At 40.1% G+C, this 26496-nt stretch overlaps 2 protein-coding genes and 1 long non-coding RNA gene across 3 annotated transcripts; all 3 read left to right on the forward strand.

Annotated features, from left to right (window-relative positions):
• The first annotated feature begins 391 nt into the window (after window positions 1–391).
• Window positions 392–2351, forward strand: LOC110948561 (uncharacterized). Its single transcript, XR_002595541.2, has 2 exons — window positions 392–687; window positions 1736–2351. It is a non-coding gene; the product is annotated as an uncharacterized LOC110948561 (long non-coding RNA).
• Window positions 2352–5038: 2687 nt separating this feature from the next.
• Window positions 5039–18726, forward strand: si:dkey-159a18.1 (sortilin). Its single transcript, XM_022190161.2, has 21 exons — window positions 5039–5300; window positions 5732–5794; window positions 6134–6210; window positions 6287–6383; window positions 6916–7083; window positions 7208–7281; window positions 7484–7530; window positions 8575–8711; window positions 8830–8913; window positions 11318–11378; window positions 12285–12437; window positions 13278–13375; window positions 13486–13585; window positions 14417–14591; window positions 14688–14881; window positions 16459–16651; window positions 16770–16886; window positions 16965–17109; window positions 17197–17303; window positions 17388–17505; window positions 17601–18726. The coding sequence occupies exons 1-21, from the start codon at window positions 5046–5048 to the stop codon at window positions 17613–17615; spliced, it is 2478 nt and encodes an 825-aa protein (XP_022045853.1). The 5' UTR covers window positions 5039–5045; the 3' UTR covers window positions 17616–18726.
• Window positions 18727–18896: 170 nt separating this feature from the next.
• fam3c (FAM3 metabolism regulating signaling molecule C) lies at window positions 18897–25823 on the forward strand. Its single transcript, XM_022190144.2, has 10 exons — window positions 18897–19001; window positions 19442–19498; window positions 20393–20497; window positions 20634–20660; window positions 21008–21131; window positions 22855–22913; window positions 23112–23162; window positions 23243–23327; window positions 23414–23540; window positions 24992–25823. The coding sequence occupies exons 2-10, from the start codon at window positions 19483–19485 to the stop codon at window positions 25079–25081; spliced, it is 684 nt and encodes a 227-aa protein (XP_022045836.1). The 5' UTR covers window positions 18897–19001; window positions 19442–19482; the 3' UTR covers window positions 25082–25823.
• Window positions 25824–26496: the final 673 nt, after the last annotated feature.

The raw sequence follows: 26496 nt of genomic DNA on the forward strand, positions 1-26496 counted from the left end.
TACTAACATGTCAACATCAGCATTTGTCCAAAACACTGTGTGCTTCTCCTCAGAGCTGCTATGTTTTTTTTGTTTTGTTTTTAGCATATTCCACTCTTAATGTAAATTAGGAGGGTTTCAGTGTAGTTCTTTATTTAAAACTAAAACTATGGGTATTTTACTGCTAGCCTGATCATACCAAACATTAACTTCTTGCTTTTTTTATTGTGAGTTAATGATTGGAAACAGACTATGGGAAGTAGTCCTTAGCATTTTGTTTGTTGAAATAGTGAATTCATTAATTGAATGTGCAGAAATAAAACATTCAAACCGAATTCAATGTCGTTTGAACATAAATTAGCCCGTGCCCTCAAAAAAACCCCGTGGAAAACCCAGAAGCTCCCTCAGGCGCTCTTGTTTGGAGAGACAGGAAAGTGCTGCTGCTGCTGCTTGAGTGATGTCAGTGTTTCACATCGGTCTGTTCTCATACAGCAGCTCAGAGAGAGGAGGACGGCAGCTGTGCGGTTTGGATGAACACTTTCTCAGCGGTAAAAACAAGAGAAAGGAGAAAACCGTCGACACTCACCGACACACAGGAACATAAACACTTTCTTTTTGAAGCTGTCGTGTCTGTCGTGGGAAAGTACTCCAGCCTCCACTGCTACGAAACGAGAAACAACCCACAGCCACAGAGCAGCCGAGCCTCCGGTACGTTTTCCTACCAACAAAACTCGTATTGTATTTTTTGTTCCCAGCCTGCCGAGAAAACACGGAAAACCAACGAGTTAGACTTCTTCTTTCTGTGTGGTCTCGTGTTTTACCGAAAGCCATGTGCTCGGTCACAGTGTCCTGCCGTCAGCGGCGTCTGTTAGCATTTTATTCTCGGTGGGCTTTAGCACATTAAAAAGAGGAACAAAATCAGATCATGTTACATGTGTTGATTGCATTTGTGAGTAAAAGCTGCAGGGCTTAACATTTCCAGTCACGTTTGATGTGTTTTAGATGAGTTCTTCGCCGTAAACTGCGCATTTCCAGCAGCCTAAACGCACCTCAAACCTGCTATTTCTTCCTGTTACTGCAGGCTGCCTCAAGTCGGGTCATTTAATCTTCTGTTACACATCGTGATAAATCATTCAGCAGGTCTGATGATGAGCTATAGATTTTAAAGCTTGACCAAAATGCTGACCTTTTATCTGATGACTAAGGCTGGGAAAAACGTACATTGCGAATATTTTGTCAGATAATTGTAATATGAGTAACGATTTTACTGCAAATTACAGCTTTTCCACTGAAAAACGTACAGTAATGATGATGTGGGTTTTGCTTAAGTTTGTGTGGAACAAGCATGGTCCTTTATGTCTGGAGAATAGGATTTTTAGCACCAAAGTCCCTCACTTATAATCACATCTTGAAGTTTATGTAGCAATTAATAGTTAAATGTATTTAGCTATTATTTAAATTTTGAATCGTCCGTCTGCCTGTCTAAATTTGAGAAAAAATATCTGTTTTTGTGATTTTCATAAATTGAGTGCAACTGTTCATTTAATTTGTTTTTTCACTGAAAAGAAAAACAAATTTAATAATGATGTGATTTTTTTTTTTGCCACATTTTGTGCAAAACAAGCATCTTTACTTGCGTATTTGTAGGCCGATGCATCTGTTTAGCACCACAGTGCTTCATTTATTATCTATTTAAACAGCTCCAAGCTACTTTAATTAATTACTTGAATCGTTTTGTTGATTCTTTCTGCTGCAGGATGCTGTACTTTTCCACTGGAACCATGGTGTCAGCAGTCATTAAGATGTATCTGTTTGGATCGATGATTTCTGTCCTGGCGGTGTTTTATGCGATAGTGGACTCCTTCGGCGGCCTCATGTACGTCCAAGATCATCACTACAGCCGACCGGTGGATGTGAACCTTCAAAGTGAAAGGCAGCTCTCCTCAACCAGACACCGGAGAGAAGCGTCCGTGACCAGAAACATCGGCTCATGAGGAAGTTGTACTGCCTAACTTGTTGGACAAGCTCTGCACTTTGAAAAGGCACGGACTGTTTGTTGATACGGACGCGCTGTCCCACAGGATGTCTCTGTTTGTTCTATTTTATACCATCAGCTGTCCAGAACTGCCGCAGATAATCTGTGTTGAATCAACTACAGATCTGACATTGTAACAGCACTACTGAACAATGACTTGCACTAAAACTTGAAAGTTTTGACTTTTTCTTTTTTCAATAAAATGAGTTAAACCATTTTTTAAAATTGATGTAATGATTACAAGTTGACTTCTGCCTCTTCTCAGGAACAGGAGTCATAGGTTGACTGTTCACTGGAAAAGTTGCATGTCTGTCTCAGTAAATACAATTTAAAAACACTGAAGACACTTTGGCAGTGATTCAGGCACTGAAAGTTGGCAAAATTGACAGGTTCTGACAAAGTCTGATTGCTCTGGAAGAAAAGAAAAGCCGATACATTACACAATATGTGGGAAAAGGAACATGAAAAACCTTTGGCAACTCAAAGAGATCCTTCCTTTGTTGGGTGTGTTTCGCAACAGCAGCCCCCAAAGTACAGACAGAGCCTCATTTGCCAATGTTCTGTGTGAAAGCATTCGCTCATAAGATAAACCCTCAGGGAAGATTTGGCTGTGTGCAGCTTTTTTTTTTAAATCTAATAACTTTGTTTTTAATGGTTTAGTGTCATTGCTGTTGTCAGGCATATGACTTTCTCATGAGCTTGAGGATATAAGTGGAGAAAATTAGAAAGGGAAATTGAAGCACTTTTTTATCAAACAGTACATGTATAAACAATTTTTTTTTTTACATCCGAGTCATCAATGTTACTGAAACCACTCAAAGGACTCGCTGACCTACTGAAGCAGCCATGATGTTGCAGCTTACGGGATGCTGTTTTATTACTCATACAGACAATGTAACTGGGGGCACAAGGGGGAATTTACACCCTTTAAATTGCAATTGCATTAAGTCAACGCTTGTCTCTTCATGTAGTGTATCATTCTGTGCTAAAAGTGTTTTCATTATCAGAGGGGATGGTAGTACGATTCCCAGATGCTTACACACCAGAAAAGACTGTGACTCGGCGTTAGGCAATTCTGCGATGTCAAGAGATGACAAGGAGGCGGATACAGAGACACTCTGGAGACTCATGGCTTACGTTGAGAATAAGGTTTACTGGCATGAGGAGAAGTGATACAACACGCAACACAGTGACGTGAGCACTGACAGCATCAGTTCTGAGGATTCTCCTTAACCTTGGGTATATATTGAGTTGGGAGGGATGTCATATTAGATTGCGGGCCCTCGTGGAGACAACTTGTCCATAATGTCAGATTAAACAATATCCAGCCTTAACCAAGATCTCATGTGTAGATTCATTCACAGGAGAGTCCGAATGAATGTTTAACACTGTTTATTAACATTAACATGGAGCTCACAGGGAGAACACGTTGATATATCCATTACTAGTGAATACACCGCGAGATCACATTATACCATCTCGTGAGATTTTACTCTTGAGTATTGCAACACCCAGTAACCAAAACAGTATCAGCTATGCAACTGTCCACATCATGTATCTTCTTTTGCAGCATCTGCCTTTCTCGGGGTCATATTAGGGACAGCGAGGTCCAGAAAAAGTTCCCAGCCTCAGTTTGGGAGAAATAAATGGGAACAGGGGTCAAAAGCTGTAGGAGAGCTAACAGTTGCGAGGAAGTACCTCAATAAGCAGAAAGAGAGTCATTTTTTTCCATCACTCAGTGTTTTTGATCATCAGCTGCTCACAAATTATCACTGTTCCACTTGATATGACCACTTCTTAGTTCTTAGTGGTTTCTCTTCCCTAAAATGGTAACACAAACACATGTTTTTATCTCTAATTGGAACCCATTATTCGAGCTTTTACACATGTTTGAGTCACACAAATAAATCCTAAGGTGAGGCTCTCCGGGGCTGTGGTGTCACCTTCATTCACTTCCTGAATATATAGCTCAAGTAGCAGAACAGAACAGTAAAAGTGAGTCATAAAACCAACCTCACAAGAAGTTTATCCATTTTTCTAGGTAGGAAAAAGAAAGCTCGTCACGGGTGGGTTATCATGTCAAAACAACTGCGACTGCAGCTCCACTCTATGAATAACAACCGTCATCTCTTGTGCGTAAAAGCGCAGGACCTCCTGAGGCACTTTGGCACCTGAGCTCGATCGTTATCTATCTGCATACGTGAATACACGTCGACCTCTTGCGTTGACTTGTTCCTTCTGCTCCTACAAATCCTCTCTGTTGCTGTTTTCACGTCTCCTCCTACTTTGAAAACTCTCCAGATCTTCTCCATTTCAGACATTACGCATTTTTTTTCCTTTATCATTTTGTCACAACCTTTTAGAATTAGAATTAGTCACTGAGTCCTACATTTTCCTTTGTGTATATGTTGAAAGTGGTCATGAGATGCGTCTCCATCACCTTTTATTCTTCACTGTAATAGGACAATTTAAAAAAGTTTGTCATAGGTGGGTTCCAATGCCAAAACAACTGCAATTGCAGCTCTACTGTGTGAAGAATAACTGTCATTTCTTGTGCGTTAAAGCGCAAAACCACCTGAGGCACTTTGGCACCTGAGTGAGATGCTCATCCATCTGCACACGTGGATACACGCCGACCTCTGCTGATTTCACGTCTCCTTCTACTCTCAAAACTCTCAAAAATTTCTCAATTTTCAGCCATTGCGCTTTTTTTCCTAAATGATTTTGACATAATTTCTCACAATTAGTCACCCTTATTTTCCTTTGTGTATTTGTTGCAAGATGCGTTTCCATCACCTTTACTCTGGAAATGTTAATCCTCCCTGCAGCTAGGTCACCTGGATGCGGGCAGAAGCACCTGCTGACGGTGGCCGCGCCACTTCACACAGCACTTTTTATGTTAATGACCCGTCCAGCCACTTCCCACCCTCACTTGGCTTCAGAGCGCAACACTATTAACTCAGGCAGTATTAGCAGGCATCTGGGTTACTCTTATCTGTTTTATTTTTTTCACTGGGGTCTAACTGTTGTGATGTGGAGACTCGTGGTCCTCGGTGGGCTGTGCGTCCTTCTTCTGGGTGCTGAGAGCAGAAATTCCGGGGGGAGGTCGGTGACTTTCCGCCGGACTCAGCAGGATGAGATCCGGAGCCAAGTGCGCGCAAGACACACGAGGGACACCAGCAGCTCCTCTGGCATCTCCAACCCTTCTCACGGTCCTCCCTTCACCTCCTGCCAGCTTCCCCTTACCCCAGCCGAACACAAGGTTCTGGATGACAACACACATGAGGTGAGATGTATTTGAGTTGCGTGACATTGCTCTGAAGCTGAATACAGGTTGGGGCAAAGTCCATCCAAAAAGGCATTCAGTCTTTTGAGTCTTTCATGAGTTTCACTGAACATGCAAAAAAAACCAAACAAAAATATTATGTGTTTTTGCTTTGTTTCAGGCTAATCAAAGTTTTTTAAATGAATGAATTGTTTAAAATCAAGTTTAATTAATGACAATAGAGCAAATTGATCATCTAATTGAACTGTTAACCACTGAGTTTCTGTTTTAGCCTTTTCCTGTTCCTGTCACACTCATTTTGCAAGCAATATGATATTTGATCATCACACCAAGTAGAAACTGCACCAATGCCCAGTTTGTGTCTTTGTTTTTTTAACTTAAGATTTGATATAATCATATGTGTGAGCCTTTCTCCTCCCTCTTTCTCCTAGACAGGGTTTAATGGCGATGATGGCTCCTATGTAATTCTCACATGGGTGGGCGATGGCACAGGAGTGAGTATCTGCATAAAGTGTGACAGATCGTCCTCATGAACACCACATGTTGCCTGTTTTTCATTTTAGGAATACAGTTTAACTCTGAAACATGCACAATCTGATTCTGTACCATAGTAATGTGCAGATACGCCACTTTAGGTTTGCATTATTATGTAAAATATTACTACTATTTTTTAATTTAGCAGTTTGCATTTGAAAAATTTGTCCCTGAAGCTTAAATACATAAACTGAAATGCTAACTCAAATTAAATGGGAATGGATCTTCTTAAATTTAAGAATTTTACTCATTTTTTCACTATCATCATAAAGTTTTAACCACATTGCCACATTTGCTAGGTGATCCTCGTGTTGTCAACAATCAGTGCTCCACTTGATTCTTTCCTAGAAGGAGGCTCCTCTCGACTTTACAGAAGGTGAGCCACCATCACATCGGCACATCCGTCCTATTCTGTGAAAATTCGGTCAAAACTATCTTTCCTCTCTCATCAGCACGGATTATGGCAAGTCCTTCCATGACATCTCCCACCGCATCAACCACACCTTCATAAGGGAGGAATTTGGAGTCAGTGTTGGACCAGGAAGCTCTGTAAGCTTACAGTTTAGCATTCCTTAATGAAATGAGGCGGCAGGCTCTTTTTTTATGACTTTGTGAAGTGAAAGAGAATGTCAGTTATTGTATTGTGGCCTTGGAGAATTGGATATTGCATCACAATAACATTGTCTGATATTAGATCAAGTCAAGCCACATTTTCACTGTCAAAGCACTTTTACTTCTGACCTCACAATGTTGTGGCTTTGGCTGACATGTTGAAGGAGACAACCACAGAAAAGCACTGACATGTCGAGTGAGTTTTTGAATTTCAGTATCTTCACCGTTGTGTATTTTCCAGCTTTATAATTTATTCCTCATTATGAAATCAAATGTGCTATATTTGAGTGTAGCTCGGGATTCAACACAAACCTTCCTAAACTTAAAAAGTGAAAAAAATGGAACAAGATCTAAGTTTAATTTAGATATTAGTGTGCTGTTAACTTCCTTTACTTTATACTTCAATGTCCTGCCAACAAACTGGCTAACTTTTCGTCTTGATCTGTTTTCGATTGATTTCGCCTGACAGGTGATTCTCACCGCAGACACAACGGTGGTCGACAATCCAGGAGGGATCATCTTCACCTCCACAGATGCCGGTGCCACTTTTATGTTCATCCAGTTGCCCTTTCACCTGGCCCAGCCGGTCACGTATCACTTCTTCAACCCTGACTACCTCGTAGCTCTCAGCATTGATGTGAGTCATCAAGTGATCCTGAAGGTGTCACAGTGGTTTCCTTTGCTTTATTTAGTCACACGCTCAGTCATCAAGAACACACCTTAAAGTAAAGATAAACATTCCTCTGGTTCCTGACTTGCAGGGCAGTCTTTGGCTCTCACTGGACTTTGGCACCAAGTGGACAAAAGTTCATGATGGAGTGCATTCTTTCTCATGGTGAGAATAAACAGGAAACACAATCAGTCTCTGTATCCAAGTGTAGATCGCTATATGGGAGAAACTCACAATATTCAACTCTTGGCTTCAAATAAATTGATATAATCTGCAGTTTTGGAGAGTTCTGGAGAGAGAAATGATCCATTAAAGCAGTTGGTTGTGACATTTCTGGTGTTTGTGTAATGCTTCCTCTTTTCTGCAGGGGGGCTGGCATCAATTTGTTCTTCAGCTGCACTCGAGTAGACACAGGTAAGAAACTGGAAGAAAAACACTTTAAAACGTCACTCAAACACCATTCGAAACACAAAACCTGCCTGAACATGATATTTATCAGCAGTCAGGATATTAATATGATTCATAAAGTTAATTTATGTCTTCTCTAGTATGCTATGGCTTTTTAAAGAACATAGTAAAGTTATAATACAAGTGTTTTTCTGTTGTGTGGTTTTTAGTTTATGTGAAACAGCATTCTCCTCATGATGCAACGCAATTTGCAAAGAATTTTCCCAGTACAGTTTAATCTAATATGGATCTCTGTGATTGTTTCCGCTTGAGTTTAGATCTTTATTATCCCATATGAGGAAATCCGTTTTATGACAAGGCAATAACAAGTAGCTCATCTGATAGAGCGCACACACACACACCACTCGCCAAGTCTGAGTCTCCCCTGCAGCACCTTCAGCTTAGGCTGCATGCCATCGCCTCCCTCCCCTCTCACCCCCACACCTCCCCCAAGCTGTCGTCATACAAGAACGGCAAAGGAACCGCAATGAAACCACAAACGAAACTGAAAACCGAGAAACCGTTCACATGACGTAAGAGAAGTAATAAGAACGCTACGTTGTGAAAGGAACTAAGATGTACTTTTTGCACCTGGAAATAAAAACAAAACTTATTGACAGATGTGAGCATCTTATGTTCTTTAAAGTAAGTTTATTCCAGATTTGCTGAGAATTTGACTAATGCCTTTAATGCTCATGTGCACAAACTTGTCCAGCCGATTTCTTTTTTAGTCACTTATTTTCTAGACAGCAAATCAATGAGAGGGTCAGGAGCCACTCTAAGACACCAGTTACTTTCCAGTTTACATGTTAAAACTCGTCCTCTTAAAAACAAGCTGAAAATAGATACTGATATTTGAAAAAGTAGAATTTTGTCAGACAAAGCATTCCAGAAAGCCTTGCATGTGAAGGAGTGTGCTGGCCATGAATAGTTGAGTTTATTGTTCTGCAATGAGATGAAGGAAAGTTCATGTTTCTTATTGTCACCAAGTCTTTTAACTTGTCTCCATAGTTGACACAGACGAACGAGGAGATTTAGTGCTGAAGAGGACGAAGGATCTGGGAGAAACCTTCACCACAATCCACGAGGACATCTACAGTTTTGGCTACATAGGAGCTTTTCTCTTCTTCTCTGTGATGGAAGAGCCGGTACGATACGTGGACACAAAGCCTCCTCTGATACCACACACATTAAATATCTCAGTATCTACCTCTATAGATTGTATTTCGTGTTGTATTTGCATTGTGATGCTGTTCTTGTTCCCAGAGATCCCCTCGTGTCATGTACTTCTCATCAGACCAAGGAGATACCTTCAGTCGAGCTCTGCTTCCCTCTGCATCCACTGAGCAGGTGAGAAAGAAGAAATGATCTCGTTTTTTGAAAACGTTATAGCAACAATAAGATTTTGCAGTAAAGTTGCAATAAATCAAAGATAGAAGTCCTTAAAATCTGTCACATCTATTACATGGCAGTAACATTTAGAAGCTTGTTTACTCAAAATTCAAATACAAACTCAGACAACCAGAATTCATGCTTAGCAGTTGAGACAGTATCTCAATTTCTGAGATCTTGTCATGTTTAGACCCAAATTTCAGTGATGCTCTTAAAACATCTGCCAAAAACAAGAGCCTGTCTGTTCATGCATTTTTAGATTACTTTAACATCTTCTCAGACTGCAGGCAGATCCAAGTATTTGCGTATCAAAGAGTTGTTCTATGAACTGACGTCAGACAGCCAAGGTAAATGATTTTTACCTTAGCCAGTCTTATCATTTCCTGTTTCACATGGTTGCACTGTATCTCCACCTTTTATTCTCAGAGTACACAAATGAAAGTATGTGTGACTCTCTCAACTTCATGCCCTAAGGATGAGCTCAGTGCCAGGCTGAAAGAAACCTTTTTTTTTTTTTTTGTCAGAGTAGTCTCGTTTCATCATAAGAGAAGGGTGATCATCAGAACATCCTTGTACTGATTAGCAGTGACTCAGCAGGAAGACATTTAAATGCCACATGACAAATTTCACTGGGTTTTCTCACTGTAAGGGTCAGGGGTGTGCGCGGTGACTATAATGCCACAAATTACAAAACAAGAATAAACCAAAGTGACATTTCTTTGAGCACTCCTGCAAGACAATACTGGAGGAAAGGTGGCTTTACGTGCTGTCGATACTTTACTCACCTCGGTTTTGTTTCCATACTTGTTCTCTATATGGACAGTGGAAACACAGCCTGCAGTTCAGCCCAGTTTAGCCAAAAAGTTCCTGAATTTTTGTCAAGATATATATATTTTTGCAGTTAAGTAAGTCATGACTTTTCAGTTGTGCCTAGGAGTGCAGAATTTTTAGTTTTTTACAGAATCTGGTCGGAGCAAATGATTTGTTTTTGTGTAAAATAAAGTGATTTTGCTGAAATATCACGATTTCAAGCTGAGATTTGGTTAATTTTCCTGGCTGATTAATTCAAGGAGCATTAGAAAGTTGAAAAACTGACAATTCTTTCTGTTTTCAGGGTCTGGTTTTTGGGTTTAGATGGTTAATTTGTCTCCTGTGCATATGTTACGAAACTTACAAAGCGGTTTAGTGGCAGCTTTCTTATGTTAAATGCAGACAAATGAAAAGAAATATGAGTAGAAGGCAACTAAAACAGCGATCGAACACCCTTTAAAAGTGAGTCTCAGTTAATAACTGGGAAGTAGAGCAGGTTAGTGCTTTAACAGATCAAGTGGCCTGCATTTGCAAAAAACACAACGGTTCTCATGCAGAAAACTGAGAGTTTTTGATGTCAGAAAAAGCACTTTGAGGAGAGTAAAGTGAAAATATTCCAACATTAAACATTGTGCCTTGATTTGGGTACCTCACTGTCACAATTCAAGAGAGGTCAGACTTCGCAGTTTGCATTAAGGCTGTAAACTAAAGCAACAACTGTGTCTCCAGGTGTGAGCATCAAAATTCAACATGACTCCACACATACCCAGGACTGAGCTTTTGCGCTCGGGATGTAGGTTCAGAGTCTGGCATGTGAAGAAAAACTGTTTTAAAAAATCTTTCATCCTGCTTGCCTTAAAGCATTAAAATACAATGAATACTACCTCACATACAACTCCACATTTCATATATTCATTTGCTGGTTACTGGTGGGTATTTATGCTCCTTAGAAGGATGCATTTCTCTTTTCATTTCTGTTTTATTTTGATGTTTTTGGGTGTTCTGTTCCTGATTTTCTTGCTTAATGTTTCCAGCACAAGCAAAGCCAAAAAAGGGCAAATTCTGCTTTTTGCCAGCAGACGACCATAAAATTGAATACATTTGGTACTTGCAATAAAACATTTGAAATGATATTCAACATCTGATGCGCAGATGTTGTCATAATTATTTCCTTTGTGGCAGGCTTCTCTCACACTTTGCGAGAGTTTCTTGGGAAACTCGGAAACTCCTCATGCTTCTATTGCAAACTCTCATGTGCTTTTATTCATGGCTGGGCTGTTTTTAGTAAAAAACACCAGTGGCAACACTTCCTGTTTCAACACCAGCTGAACACACACACACACACACACACACACACACACACACTTGTTGTGATGAAACACCAACACATCTTGTTGACAGCACAAACACACACTCTCTCTCACGACGATTAGACAAGGGGTGTGATGAGGATTAAATTCGTCATCAAAAACGGATTTAAAAAAAAAAAAACCCAAAGCCTGGTCCTCTCACCCACATGTGCCCCCTCCCTTTAATATGTGTGTGTTTGCAGTTTTACTCCATCCTGGACGGTGACGAGGATATGCTCTTCATGCATGTGGACAACCCAGGAGGTACAAACACACACAGGAACGGTTAATCTCTTTGTCCATATTTTCCATTCAGCGGAGCACACACACCTACTCCAACATGCCTGACACATATTTGCAAATATGCCCACACAACATGACAGAATTTATACCTCTCTCAGCCTCTTTTTCTTGTAATGGAAAAGTTCAAAAAGGCCAAACTGGTTTCACAAGTTCTTGGTGTTGCTGACAAATCATCCAAACATAATGAGTGTGTATTTGTGCAAGCAATTCTAGCCGCTCGGCCTCTTGTTCCTTTCTTTACTTCTCTTTCTCTCCCACTAACTTATTCTCTGATTAGTTTTTTTATTTTATTCCTGTTTCCTTTTGTATTATTATTAAAATTAAATACAGATTTTCTCTGGAGACCGCTCCAATTAGTGCCATAGAGGCAGGGTGATGGGACTTTTTGATAAAGCAGACATAAACAGGGGAGATATGGGGGTAAACTGGTTTTATGTTTTGTTGACTCAAGGGACAGAGATTTAGGTTACGCTGCAAAAGCTGACCAACATATCCTGGGATCAGGGTGTAACATAAGCACACACACACACCCACACACACACACACACACGCACACACAAACACACACCTGACCGGGTTTGTCCTTCACGCCTTTAGCTGACACGTGTGTGAGCTTCACACAGATAAAATATGATTGATGGTGACTCGGTGCTGATGTTGAAAGCTTTGTTCCCAGGTGCGGATTCTCTTTGAAGATGATGCTTTTGTCATTAAATTCGCCCTTTCTGGTCTTTCAAACTGCACATCTCTAGTTTTAATGCAGATTTCCAGTCCTACGTAGCCTCCTGATTATTACAAATGTAGCTCCTGATACAAACTTGAGACGCTACCATGAATTCTCCCTCATTTCTTCCCGTTTCATCTCAGACACCTTCTTTGGGACCATGTACACCTCAGATGACCGAGGGATCTTGTTCTCCAAATCGCTGGAGCGCCACCTGTTCGATGGGCAGAGGAAGAGCGATTTCACCAACATCACCTCACTAAGAGGAGTTTACCTCACTAATAAACTAGACCTTGGTAAGATTCTGCATATGGATGTTCCACCATCCAGATTTCAATTCATCTGTCTGCATTCTGCATCTACACTGAAGGATCTGGACCCAGTTTTGGTTAAAACTGAAAGCCCCTGTCTAGTGATGATCAGTTTTTACCTTGGTAACGTACCCATGTGGTGTTATTAATGCGCAGTAAGACACATCGTAAGCGAAAATATTAGTTTTCACAGTGGAGCTGCCTGTATCATTTTCTTTCCTCAGAATCAGTTTTGGCCTTGAGCACTTACAGCTCAATTACAACATTATTTCAGTTTGCCTTTGTGTAGCATACAGTAGTTTTACAGTTTTTTTAACAGAGTTGTAGATGAGCTGGTGTGCATTTACGCCATTTAAAGACATGAAGGAGGGATTATTTCATGAAAAAACTACAAATATGTAGCTTTGATACAGAGAAATGGGTTTGAGGTGTTAGATCAACAGCCACAGAGGATATTTTATCACTATGTCAAATAAACATATATTAGAAATGTCCAAATGTCCCTCCTTTTCAGCAAGCCGATCATATATTATATTGGGTGGTACTCATCACTCTGGTAACTCAAAAATCCGAGAAGAATTTTCATAAATGTTGTGAAAGGGTTATATTTTAACCCAGCACCTAAATATGTGGTTTCCAAACCTAACGAAAGAGATTGACTGACAACTTTGAAAGTGGAAACGATTCTTACCAGAACAAGATAAACCACGTCTTTCAAAGTGTAATTAAGAATACAGTTAAGTCGTATGGGAGTTTTCCCCTTGTACTGCATCTTGATCTTGACATAATACTGAATTCTAACCTGCGCACTGTGTTTTGTTGCAGATGGTCGTATAAGATCTGTCATTTCCTTCAACAGAGGAGGGACGTGGAGACAACTCAACAAACCTGACAATGTGGATTGTGGAGACCAAGTCAAGAGTGTATGTTGGATACAGAGAAATCTGATCCCAGTCTGCATGGACATAAAATAACTTTAGTTATTAGTTCACTAAAATAATTTTGAATGTGTGTGTGTGTTTTCCTTTACCAGTGCAACCTTCATATTCACGGAGAACACAGTCGCAATATCCGAATAGTCCCCATGTTAGCTCTGTCTGAGCCGACTGCCATCGGTCTGGTCATCGCCCATGGTAATTAAAGAGCAGTTTGCCTGCATTCATGTTCAATATAACTATTTTTTTATGAATTAATTCCATTGCGTGGTGGTTAGCACTTTGGCCTTGCAGCGAGAAGATCCCCGGTTTGCGTTTTGGCCTTTCTGGGTTCTTTCTGCATGGAGTTTGCTTGTTCTCCCTGTGAATGCGTGAGTACTCTGGCTTCCCCCCCACAGTCCAAAAATGTGTTCAGGGTAATTGCTAACTATAAATTGTTCATAGGTGTGAATGCAGTTTCTCATTGAGGACCACAGAAGTTGTCTTGAAGTCTGCTGAGATGCTAGCTCGATGCTCCTCCAGCAGGTTAGCTATGTTAGCGAAGCATGAGCTGTCACAGGTGTTCAGGGGCTCACCGTCGGCTTTCTTAACTTTTGCTGCTTTCGCCATTTTGCTTGTGGAAAAACTTTGTATAACGAACTATAATGAGATGTTTCCCAAAGGTTGGAAGGGGTTCTGGAAAAGTACTTGTAAATGTAAAACCACAGGAGAGCAAGACTAACACGTCCTCTACATCGACTATCCGGAAGTCGACCCCCATAGGTGTGGATGCGAGTGTGATTGTTTGTCTCGATGTGTAGCCCTGTGCTAGACTGGCAACTTGTCCAGGGTGTCCTCTGCCTTCACCCCATAGACTGTGTTTTCGCAGTCAGCTGGGATAGACTTCATTCCCCCGTAGCCCTAATGAGGATTAAGGGTTGTATAGATGATGGATGGATGGATGGATGGATGGATGGATGGATGATTCCATGTTTAGATCTTGTCTTAAATCCAGTGTAATAATCAAAAGATGTATCTTCTCCTCCCCAGGCACTGTGGGTGATTCTCTGTCATCGTCGCAGCATCCAGATGTGTTTGTGTCCTCTGATGGGGGCTATAACTGGAGGGGGACACTCAGGGGTCCTCACCACTACAGCATACTGGACTCTGGGGGTCTCATTGTGGCTGTGGAGGCTCAGCGCGAAGGACAAGTCAAGACTATCAAGTACTAAACACATACATTCCTCATGCCCAATTAAACAAGCTAATAGCACATTTCCTGACGTGATTTTGCACTCTCACATTTATTTCTTCTCCCCAGATTCTCCACAGATGAAGGTCAGTGCTGGAAATCGTACAACTTCACTGAGCAGCCCTTCTTCTTCGCAGGCCTGGCATGTGAACCAGGAACCAAGGCCATGAACGTCAGCGTTTGGGGCTTCCGTCCTGAGGAGGACGGACAGCCCATGTGGGTGGCGGTCACCATAGACTTCCAGAGCCTCATCACCAGAGAGTGTAAGTACGTCTACTCTGTATTCTCCTCACCACCCCTCCATAGTGCATGATGCCACCTGCTGGAAGGTGCAGCGAGGTTTGCCCTGCAAGGTGGAGCCTTATAGTGATTTCTCGTAACTTTACAACACATGATCCTGCAGCTTCCCATAAACTGTGAGATCCTGTGACGCTGTGTTAATCTTTTTTTTCAATCCAGCATGTTCTGAACAAGGGATGCCTTTTCAGTCAGCTGTCAACAAGACATCCTTTGTTTATTGTTCTGTTTGTGTTGTGGGTTTCGATTCCTCTGTAATCGTCTTTGCTTAATTTAGAAGTCCTGAAATGTATTTGGACAATCAGTGTCTTACATGAACACACATACTTTGTGGCAAGCAGTTTTTTCTTCGTATCTGGGCTCTTTTTTGCTGCTTTCTTGAAGCCAAGTTTTCCAGATGTCTGCACTGTGAGACAGACTTTGGGGTTAGTGAGGTAACTTTCGGTTTAATTTCCAGCTATTTTAGGACAACGATGGTGGTGCATTGCTATGGTAGCTTATGCCACACACCTCACCTGCTCTTACAATCCATGAGATAACAGATAAATGTGTATAAAAACAACACCTACTGACAAAATCTATTTTCTTGGAAAATGGCATCACCAGAAAATTCCATGGAGCTTGATGCACAGATAGTGAGAGAGTCTCTGAGGAGGGCAACTGTTTTTGGTTTTTTTTTTAGAGATTTTTCAAGCATTTGTATGTGGGCATAGTCCTTAAACAGAGACTGATAAAGCACTAAAGCCTCACACTTAAGTTGTCAGATTGGCAGTAAGCCTCGGTTTGAATAGTGTTTTTACCTTTGGTCCTTACTTGCTCCCAAAGGCATGTACCACCACCCAGGCTGCAGCTGAAACAATAAGATGTAAACCTGTCTTACACATTATAAGAATGAAACTGAATGTGAGCTTAGTGAACTCAGCCTCCACATGACTACAGAAATAGTTTTATCTTTAAATAATAATAGCATAAAGGGACTACATCTGTTACTTGTTGTACAATCTTGTGTTACATTATGATAATTAACCAAATCTTTAATAGGAAACTTACATCTAAGTATTTTTACATGATTGTAACATTCATCAGATTGTACCTTACATATCAAAGGTTCTTAACTCGTGTTGTGTTCAATGAGTCTGTGACTTTTATGCCAGTTTTCCACTATTACTAGCAGATGTGTTGCTTCTCATACTGGTTTAGAGTTACAGTCTGTGGTTCTTGTGAGAAATATGCAGCTCCAGACCTGTCCGTGTTTGCTATTTATTACTTGATGCCAAGAGCGGCAATTTTATGTGAACGCTCTTATTGCTGGATTCAGAAACCCTGGGCCGACTTTACGAGCCGATAACCAGCTACACATGACTACTTAGCCTCACTGCAGCTGTTAATTTACAATTTGGCATGTTGAAGATGCTTTGTAGCTCTGGCCCCAGGATTTTTACATTTGGTGGTGCTGTTTTGATTTGCTGTGGTGCTGTGACACACAACTGGATGTTGTTTTCTGGTGAAATAAAACTTTATTTTCCCATATTTCATCCATCAGGTAATGACCAGGACTATGAAGAGTGGTTGGCTCATTCTGCAGCAGGAGAGAACTCGAAGAGAAAAGGCTGCGTTCTGGGTGTTAAAGAGACTTACAGGAGGCTAAAGAGGCAGTCTGTGTGCAGAAATGGGCGAAGCTTTGTGGTGAGCAAGAAGCAAAGGTCCTGCTTGTGCACCAGAGAAGATTACTTATGGTATGTGCTTTTGGACCTGCAGACATATTTCACCATATTCATTAAGCTGTTAAGTACAGTAATTGAAAGAAGACATTTGCAGAAACTTATATTAACCGCTCTCTGTCCTTGACAACAGTGACTATGGTTACTATCGTCACGTGAACACCTCAGAGTGCGTGAGGCAACCGAATGCTGCAAACAAAACTTTGGAGATGTGTCTGAATGGAGAGGAGGACGAGCTTCTGACAGCAGGGTAATTCCCTTTCTAAATGAAGAGACACATCTTGTTTACATGCTCACACTCACACTCTGTTCTCTTTCTATGGTGTAGGTACCGCAAAGTCCCCAGTGATCGCTGTGAGGGGGGATACAATCCTCAGCTCACAGTGCAGACAGTCATCAGACCCTGTGGCGTTAAACCAAGCCCCGGTCCACCTGACAAGTCAACATCTTCAGTCACTCACTTTGACACACCGGTCAGTAGGTTCCCCACTTTGCGCTTCACCCTTCATGTTCAGCTATTTTTTTTAAAAAATATATAAACTTTTGCATATATTTTCCAGCGAGAAAGGCTGGTGCTGATCCTGGTGTGTGCAGGAGCAGGAGTCATAGTCCTGGTCGCTGTCGTTTCTGCAGTCATATCTGTCAAGAGAGTGGTTTATAGAAACAGGTGAGTTAGACACACACTGCTGCTGCATGGACACCTTTATGCACCCATTCGTTGACAATCTTGGTTTCTTGTCGCCCTCTGCAGGGCACCTGTGTATCGTTTCTCCAACCTCCGGATCCAGGATGACGAAAACGGTGTCACAGTCGATCATGAAAGTGGCACCAGCAGCAACGGCACCGCCTGCCAACAGGATTCAGATGATGTAATAGTCATTTTAGATATTTATGACTTCATAAAACCTCCACTGGTGTGCATTTTCTTACATGTACTAAAACGTCTGTGTTCTTGTTTTGCCAGGATCTTATCGAATGACATTTTACACATTTAAATGGATTAAGAAATGTCCATGATTGTCACCAGCTGTGCTGAAATGACTTCCAGCAGCATTTTGTTGGACTTTTACTCAACATTTTGATGGGATCACGCCTCGTGCCAAGTTCTGCGGTTTTGAATGGCAAATATGAAAAATGTTAAATTTCTTAATTTATTAAATTGTGTTACTTTGCTTTCTTTTTGATTTGTGCAGTATTTTCTATTTTATTTTAATGATTTACCTTATTTTGCACCAACTTTTTGTTGTTGTTTTTTGTTTAATGTGAAACTAAACCTGAAACGATCCTGAAAATGTGCATTTATGGCAAAACGAAATTCTGCCTGTTGTCATGTTCATTCTACTGAGTGTCTTACAGTTTTAAATATAAGATTTGTTTAAATTCACAATAAATTTCTGCTTTAAATCTGTCCACCAGATGACGCTACTGGGGCTGCATGGTCTCTGATCTGCTTCAAAATGTAGCAGAGAAGAAGAAAGAACAGGAAGTTGATGTAAACAAAGATTGTATTGACAGCTGTGTCACTCATACCAAAAACCAATGACGTATACGTCATTGCCAAAAACTCCCAACCATTGGAAGTCTGTGCTGTAAGTGACACTGCAAAAGGTGAAAGCTCTTTATTGGAATTTACACATTAGCGTGAACAATTTATCATATCTCATAATGATTAACTTTAAAGAAATACACGAAATCCACCAATCACCAATGCAATACTTTCTGCTCAGATTTATTTTGGACATAGGACACTGACTTCTGCTAATATAGTATGTAGTACAAATACCATGCATGTTTGTTAAGATAATGTCCTGGCATCATTTTAAAAACATAAGTCAGAATGTAATTTGTGCACATAGGGATATTTAAACTGTGTAAATATTTGTCATGTATTACTTTTCATAATGTTTGAAAAGTATTAACAGAGCCTGTTCTTGGGAAGTTGCTGCTTTACTAAACAATGACAATGTAAACACCTTTGTATTTTTAATTTTAAGTAACTTATAAATGTGATATGTTGCGCTGAGAATGGAATAATTGCTTGTCGGATATTGGTCAATGTTTCGTAAGCTTTCAAAAACGAGAGAGAGAGAGAAAGAAACGTGTATTTTATCTTTTATTCTGACTTTGCTTATGTTAAGTTTGGCTTACACTGAAAAAATCTACAAAACAATAAAAATACTTTTCTGAGATGGTGAGTTCCTTTCTTCTGCCCATGCTCGTCTTTGTTTTTTCCGATAGAGTGGAGCCTCTTACCTTTCGCTCCTCCTCCACATCTCAGCTGTCATGACACGAATCAGCGCTATCATTTTACCGATCAAGTCTTAAAACACATTTGAGAGCTGCTGGCACCGAGCTAACCTAACAGGTAAGACGAAAGTGAACTATTATCCAAATGTTACTTCCCCATATTACTATTTCCGAACGTCCGCTGCTGTTATTTTGGCATGGGTTAGCAAAACTGTCGGCTGAGACGAGGAAGTAGCTGTGGCGGACTAACCCACGTTAGTTAGCGTCACTTTTAACAGTAACACTTGACGCTAGTTTGCTTTACGAAACGTAGCTTATGATATTACAGTCTGCTAATGCTGTTTGAGTGTATTCCCATGTACTAACTAGTTATTTTTGTTGAAAAAAAAAAGCTATTGTGGTGTTACCTTTTAACAACCAACTTTCTATATATTGCTTCATATCAGGCTACATTACATGAAATATTAGCAACCAGCTAAAGTTGACGTCTCCAAATTAGCTCCAATCCCTACTAAATAAATAATTGAGTAACACTGAGTGTGTGTTTTCTTACTACAGGGTGTTAGCTGTCAGGAAGAAGAGGCTGGAGACTCGCTAAGATGTTGAGGGCTGGCGGTAAGTCAAGTGGGTCTCCTCAAAGCTGCACAGGAAAATATATCAAGTGTAGATTCTCAGTTTCTGTAACTCGACTGAACTTTTGACCTGAAGAAGCTTCTTGATGAGAGATGAAACCTCTGCAAGAACCAAAAAGAGAAGTCCAGCTGCCTCCTGCCAAAGCAGCAAAATATACTGAGCATAACTACAAATGCAGCATGTCATTTTTAGCATTGTTGCTCCAACACACAGCATCCATACAACCAAAATAGGCCCTGTATCGGACATGATCATGGGAAAATGGACACTGGGATGATAGATCATAGGTCACATCTGCAACACAGAGTTATTGGGCTTGTGGATGCCTGAAGGGCTCAGTGAAGTTGAAGGACAGTTTAGTGGACAGGATCACATTGTCAGACGCATTGATCCACAGAGCATCACATGGCAAGTTGTCTGTACTACCATGCTGTCTTAAACTGTTTATTGGACATTTATGGACATTCAGCCTACAGTCTTAACTGACACACTAGCATCCATCTGCCAACAACTACTTTTCATCTCTTTCTTGTCATCCAGAGCATTGTGTCATTTGAATAAAGCTGCATTTTTATATTTTATAGTCACTGGTCGAAGTAGCATCATTGTTCTTAAAAGCCACGCCTTACCAGGGTGTGTAATAATTTGAGATTTGCCACCAGGTGGACAGTTTAAGCATGTTTCATGCACTTCTGGACCATTTACTAACTGTAAAAATAGAAGAGAGATTTTAAACTTTTTCTCTAGGTGAGAACAGAAGACCATTTACATGCCTTCCTATTTTTGTTCAGTGTAGATAATATCGTGTAGTAAGCTAAGACCATGTAACATCTGATAACCGGTGTTTTTATGTCCGTCTCTCTCTTTCTTTTTCAGGTATTTTGAAGTTAGCAGCGCTTGTCTTTGCATTCCTCCTGGCTGTCTTTCTGGCTTTTCAACTGCTGGAGATTAACTTGGATTTTATACTTAGCATCCTGTCTTGTGAGTAGAAGGAAGCCTGACACTTTGTTTGTTCAGCCATTATGAGGAAGTCTCTTTAAATATAAAAACCAAAGTCGACACTGTGTTAACTGATCACTGACAATCTCTTTAAACATATGCTTTTTTTGCTTTTCAGCAAAATCTCTGCCAGGGAATGAAGGCCGTAAGTATCCCTAAATTCTCAATCCATATTTTTGATTTGTTGACTTTCTCTATACCTGTCAGCACAAAAATGGTAATGATGAGCTTGTCTCAGAGTGTGCATGGGGGAAAAACAACTCTGTATGCATCCAGATGACAGTAAGGCATGACAAAGTATCATTGCATGTCACGCCTGACACTTCACATTGAATTTCAAGCGTTAAGTGTAAATAGATACCTTTATGTAGAGGTCCGGTTTAACCACTGCTGTTTGTTCTGCATGTGAATAGGCTCAAATGATCAGACAGCCTGTAACCTGATGTTGTTCTACCTGTTACTCGACGTGTAAGTGGAGTTTTGCATTTACAGCAACAAAGCCAGTCAGGTACAAGTGTGGGCTGTCCAAGGCATGTCCATTTGGACACTTTGCCTTCAAGATGGCGAGCGGTGCAGCCAGTGTGGTGGGGCCCCGAGTCTGCCTGGAGGACAAGTTGTAAGTAAAAGGATATCTTGACACTTTCAGAAAAACAGAAGGAAGCTACTTTATATAGTATCTGTGTTTTAGCTACTCAATCATGAGGAGGAACAATGACTTATTTCAAAGTGTAGTTTAAGTTAAAATTTTATTTAACTACATATAGAATTAGATGTGAATAGAAATCCCAAAAACATTCACTTTTATAGCTCGTAAGTGTATGATTACCATAGTAACTAATCACTTTCCCTTGAAGCCTTACAGTGTAAATATGTGGATGGGTATTTTCCTGGAGCTGTAATTCATCGCAGCAGCAGCTTCCTTCTGTGGTTCAAAGCACTGACTGTAATGCTGAAATCCATTAAATGGTCCTTGGACATAAAAGTTAATCATCCATTTCAGTAACTGATCCGTAATTCAGTTCAGCATTGCAAAAGAAGTCCTGGCTGTCAGAATGTTCGATAAAGTGGCAAAGTACACAATTGACTTTTATGGCCTGCTGTTAAACATTTATGAGCAGTAGAAATGTCATGAAACTGACAATTTAACATTTAATCTGCTCTGTTCTCACCACCAAAAACATATCAAGGCTATGTTTTTTTTAAAAACACATACTTATTTTATAAACTGCTGGTCCCACAGTGTACTTAAACACAAACCCATCTTTATATTTTGACATCCTGAGCAGTACTGATACTAGCTTACTAACGCCTTGAGCCGTGCATAAGCCGATGCATGACCCTGCATAATTTATCAGTTCATCAGCTACTGCTGCATCGGCCTCATCTGTAGCATCGTGCCAGTGGAATAAAGCTGCATTTAAGAGGCCTTTTGTAGTCACTGGTCAACGTAGTGGGATTTTAGAATGCGAACATTTTGACAGCTGCTCACTTTGAAGTCTGTGTACTGATCTGAATGTGTGTTTTTGAGCTGCGTAAATAAGTTTGAGGCATTTCCTCCCTGTGTTCCAAATTCCCTTTGATCATTCTGGCTCATCTTCAGGATTTTTGAATCGACTTGGCAAGAAAATATTGTTTCTCATGATATGCCCAGACCAGTGAGTTTAATAACTTAATTTAAGCACACTGTTTGTTGCTTGTACACAGCTGTAAGTGTTCACTTTGTAGTATTTCTATTCAGTTTTGTTTATAGCTCATCAAATCACAGTATAAGTCATCTCAGTGCACTTTGCATAGTATGGTGAAGGTCTTACAATGTTCTGTTACAGGAAGGCTGGGGTGAGGGTAAAGAGGAGAGAGAAAAGGATAGCTTCAGGATGTATATTTAACATTATTATAAAAATGTTTTACAATATCCTCATTTGATATAATAATAATAACAAAATGATGTATTTCATTTGTACAGCACTTCTCAAAAATACTCAGACACTTTTCATAGTTACATTATAAAATCAGCTAACTTTAAAACAGAGGAACATCATAAAACAAGTCATACAAATAAGCAATTAAAAAGGGGTTTATCTGTATAAACACCAGCCGCCACTCATGGCTGCCCACAGGAGGAACTATATTTGATGACAAATACAGGAAACACAAATGCGTCGACTCTATAGCGTGTTATAAGTCACGCTGCATTTATGAACGGTAAATAGAAATAAGGCGTTTATCGCAGTGTCCATACGAATTCATTAGGGAGTGTCATGCCCTGAATTCTGTGTGCTGTATGTTTGAAAGTATCTTTATTGGGTCTCCATTTATTGTCTTTCTGTTGCTGTTTGTAGACTCATGAGCGGTGTGAAGAACAACGTGGGGAGAGGAATCAACATCGCCCTGGTTAATGGTAATGTTATCAGCAGTTCCATACGTCACAGTCAAATAGCTACAGATAAGCTACCGATATATACAGTTCTTTTTGGTAATCATGGTGCACATAGCATGACCCATATTTTGTACTGAATGCAGGAAAAAATGAGTCTGCTGTCACTAATTACCTATTTGATTTATGTGGAATAAAGCTGAATCTTTATTTCCTCTATAGGGAAAACAGGCGAACTGGCCAAGACAGGTTTTTTTGATATGTGGGCAGGAGGTGAGTACACTTATAAACTGTTTTGGTTTCTACACTAAAAGCACTTCTACAATGTTTTAACCTCATGTAACCCCGCACAGATGTGGCTCCCCTAATTAAATTCCTGAAGGAAATTGAAGATGGGACAGTCGTAATGATGGCATCTTTTGATGATCCTTCAACAAAGTAAGAAACGTTTGCACAGTTCGAGCTACAGTTTAGTTATCTGTAATATTGGCTGTGGAGTAATAAACGGCTTTTTTGTCGTGCAGACTGAACGATGAAGCCAGGAAGCTCATTTCAGATCTGGGCAGCTCCGCTGTCAGTAATCTGGGCTTCCGAGATAACTGGGTCTTTGTAGGAGGGAAAGGCATCAAGACCAAGAGTCCATTTGAGCAGGTAACATGATGCCTGATATCCTGTTTACATCTACTCACTTTCACTCACTTTCTACTGAGGAGTGGTAAACAACAACAACAGCAGCAGTTTCCTTTTTGTTATCTAGCTCCAAGTTTTTAAATTTTAACAAACAAAATCAGTTGAAGTTAAATGTGTACTGCCAGCAAATATAAACCGCATTAGACATAAAATCTAGTCTTGGTGCTATGCCCACCAGTATATCTAAAATATTTCCATCAGATGTGCATCAATAGTTCTGAAATTTTAGTCTCTGTTCTTTATAAAGATGAATTTACATTTCAACCATTTTATGAAGAAGTTGCATGGGTGTAGCAGGGATATGCTGGCGAGAATCTTACCGACCGAACTCAGTGCAAGATGATTTATTAGTTTGTATAGACACAACACATTTACATTTGTAATCTGGAGAGCCTTCCATTCAACCCCGATGCACTGAGTTAAGGAGGCTTTATTTACAATGTAGTTGAGTAAGAAAATAAAAGATGTTGGCACAGAATTAAGAAACTCGAATGTAATTCATAAAACTATTACTATAAAAACAAGAATAATCAGAGCATTTAAGCTCTGAAAACGAATAAATGAACTCAAACAAGAAAAGCTGGAAGCAAATAAGTCAGAATGACAAAAAGAATAAAGGCATCACAGGATGACGTGTTAAAGAAGAGAATCATCTGAGCACCAAACAGTTTCTGGGTTGTTTTTTTTTTTTTTGCCCCCGTCACATTTTTACTGACTTTGGATGCATTTTTTTACTGATATATAGTATAAAGCCTCACACTTTCACTCAAAAACAGCACAATCAGAAAAAGAAATAAGGAAAGCTGAATTTCTTTAATTTTACAAAAAGTGGTTGAAATCAACATGAGCAATTTTTCATCAGGTGACTGTTAGTCATATTTAAGCCACTCATTGCTTATTAGTTGTGCACAATTATAGTTTTTTTGCAAAGTAAAGGGATGTTGGCGAATACGATTTTGTGTTTAGATTTGGCCTTAATATACTGAAACTGTATATATAAAAGCCTCCTGTTTCTGGCTCTGATAAATGGTTAAGACAACATTCCTTTCAGATGCCGCAGAGTAACTGTGTGACCTCCGCTTTTCTTTTTCGTGTTCTTGAGTGTAAACACATACATTGTCCGTGCAAACAGAAACTGACTGTGTGGGAGGCTGGGATGAGCACACAGACCTCGCACGACGTTAATGAAGCCTTTCTGCTCAGAGGCTTTTGTTGACTTTTAGTTGTAGAAGTGAACTGAACACTCCAGTGCTGTTCGTGCCGCCAGTCGTTGGGCAGCATAACGTGCTCTTTCTGTCACAACCTTTTACACACATCCTTTTGAGCTTGTGTAACCACTGGATTATAATGACAATACAGGCTTGTCTCTGGTTTCTTGTTAAGGACACCGTGTCTTGTGTTTACCTCGGCAGCATATAAAGAACAGTGCAGAGACCAACAAGTTCGAGGGCTGGCCCGAGGTGCTGGAGATGGAGGGCTGCATACCACAGAGGCAGGACTGATCCGGGTCCTCTTTAACCGTCGGTCACCCTTTTCTCGCCCAGTCTGCCATTTCTGTTCTCTAGAGACTTTTTTTTTTAGAGGTCGCACTTATTTGGGCAGTGAAAAGTCATTTCACACCTCTCATTCCAAAGCCTTATCTACCAGAAAAACAATTCACCAGAAGATATTAGCAGGAAAGAGGAGCACTTCAACCAGAACTGGAATGTAAAGCTCGGACCTTCTTGCACTTCTCCTCATATCTGCATAACATTTCATACAGTAGATGCTTATCGGGGGCTTCTAATTGGAGCTAGTTAGTAGAGTTCACGGTTTAGAAGGGATTTTTTTTTTAATTACGGGCTTTCTATCGCACTCCTTACCTTTAAGGCCCCACAACTTAGTGAGATAGTGTTGCATTATTGCACTGTTGTTGATGGAAATAGATGTCACAGCCCAGATTTTTTTGGGAAGGGGGCAAAATGATTTCCATTACTTGTTTCCTGCCTTAACTATCCTAGTCATAGCCTTTTTTTTTAAAGTCTTTGTGATTCCTTTTTTTCTTTCAGAGTTGTTTATTTTGGGAAAGTTAATATTAACAGGATTTAAAGATACTTCTTGTCATGTTATTATAACCAAATACACCAAATTCACTGTGAAATTTGTATATATTTGTTTAGAGAAGGGTCCAAAATTGAAAGGTCCTAAGTTGATGAATACTGTAATATTAATATAATTTGTTAAAATAAATGATATTGTGAGAAATCTGTGTGCGTGGGTGGATTTAAAGTGTCTTGTTACAGGAAGAGGGGTTTCATTCACTGACCTCATTCTGTGTTTGTTAGTCAAAGCTCATCATCAGTATCAACCTGAGTGTTAATCGTTACTGTTATTTTACCACCGCTCAAATAAGTTGTCGCCTCTTAACTTCTTCATTTTTACCAGGTGTAGTTCAACTGGTTGACTGAAGGACTAATATACACATACACTGTTATTACCTTGTCAGTTTTTGTTAATGTTAACCACCCGGCATCATGTGTTAGTGTTTTTTTATTGTACAGTCTCTATTGAAGCCTTTTATAAACTTTATCTACTGTACATTGCATTAAAGAATAAAGGTGTTCTTAATAGTGCAACAAAAGTGTGAAAATACTGCAGATGTATGATTATAGAAAACATGCAACCACTTGTTTTTGCTTAAAAAGCTGAGTTCGAAAATTTGCATGAAAATAGAAACTCTCGCGCTGCTTGCAACCTCCTCGATGTGACACAAGGTGCTAACTGGAGGTTGGTGTGAGATGAGACGCATGTTCTTGTTGGTGTGACTTTGTTGATACAGTTCAGCTCTGTTCCCACATCAGTTTCTGTTTCTGCTGATCTGCTCATCCTCCAAGAGCTCCTGAACCACCGATTAATATATGTAGCCACTACAGATAAC

This window comes from Acanthochromis polyacanthus, chromosome 1 (genome assembly GCF_021347895.1).
Source record: "Acanthochromis polyacanthus isolate Apoly-LR-REF ecotype Palm Island chromosome 1, KAUST_Apoly_ChrSc, whole genome shotgun sequence".
Taxonomy (NCBI): Eukaryota; Metazoa; Chordata; class Actinopteri; family Pomacentridae; genus Acanthochromis; species Acanthochromis polyacanthus.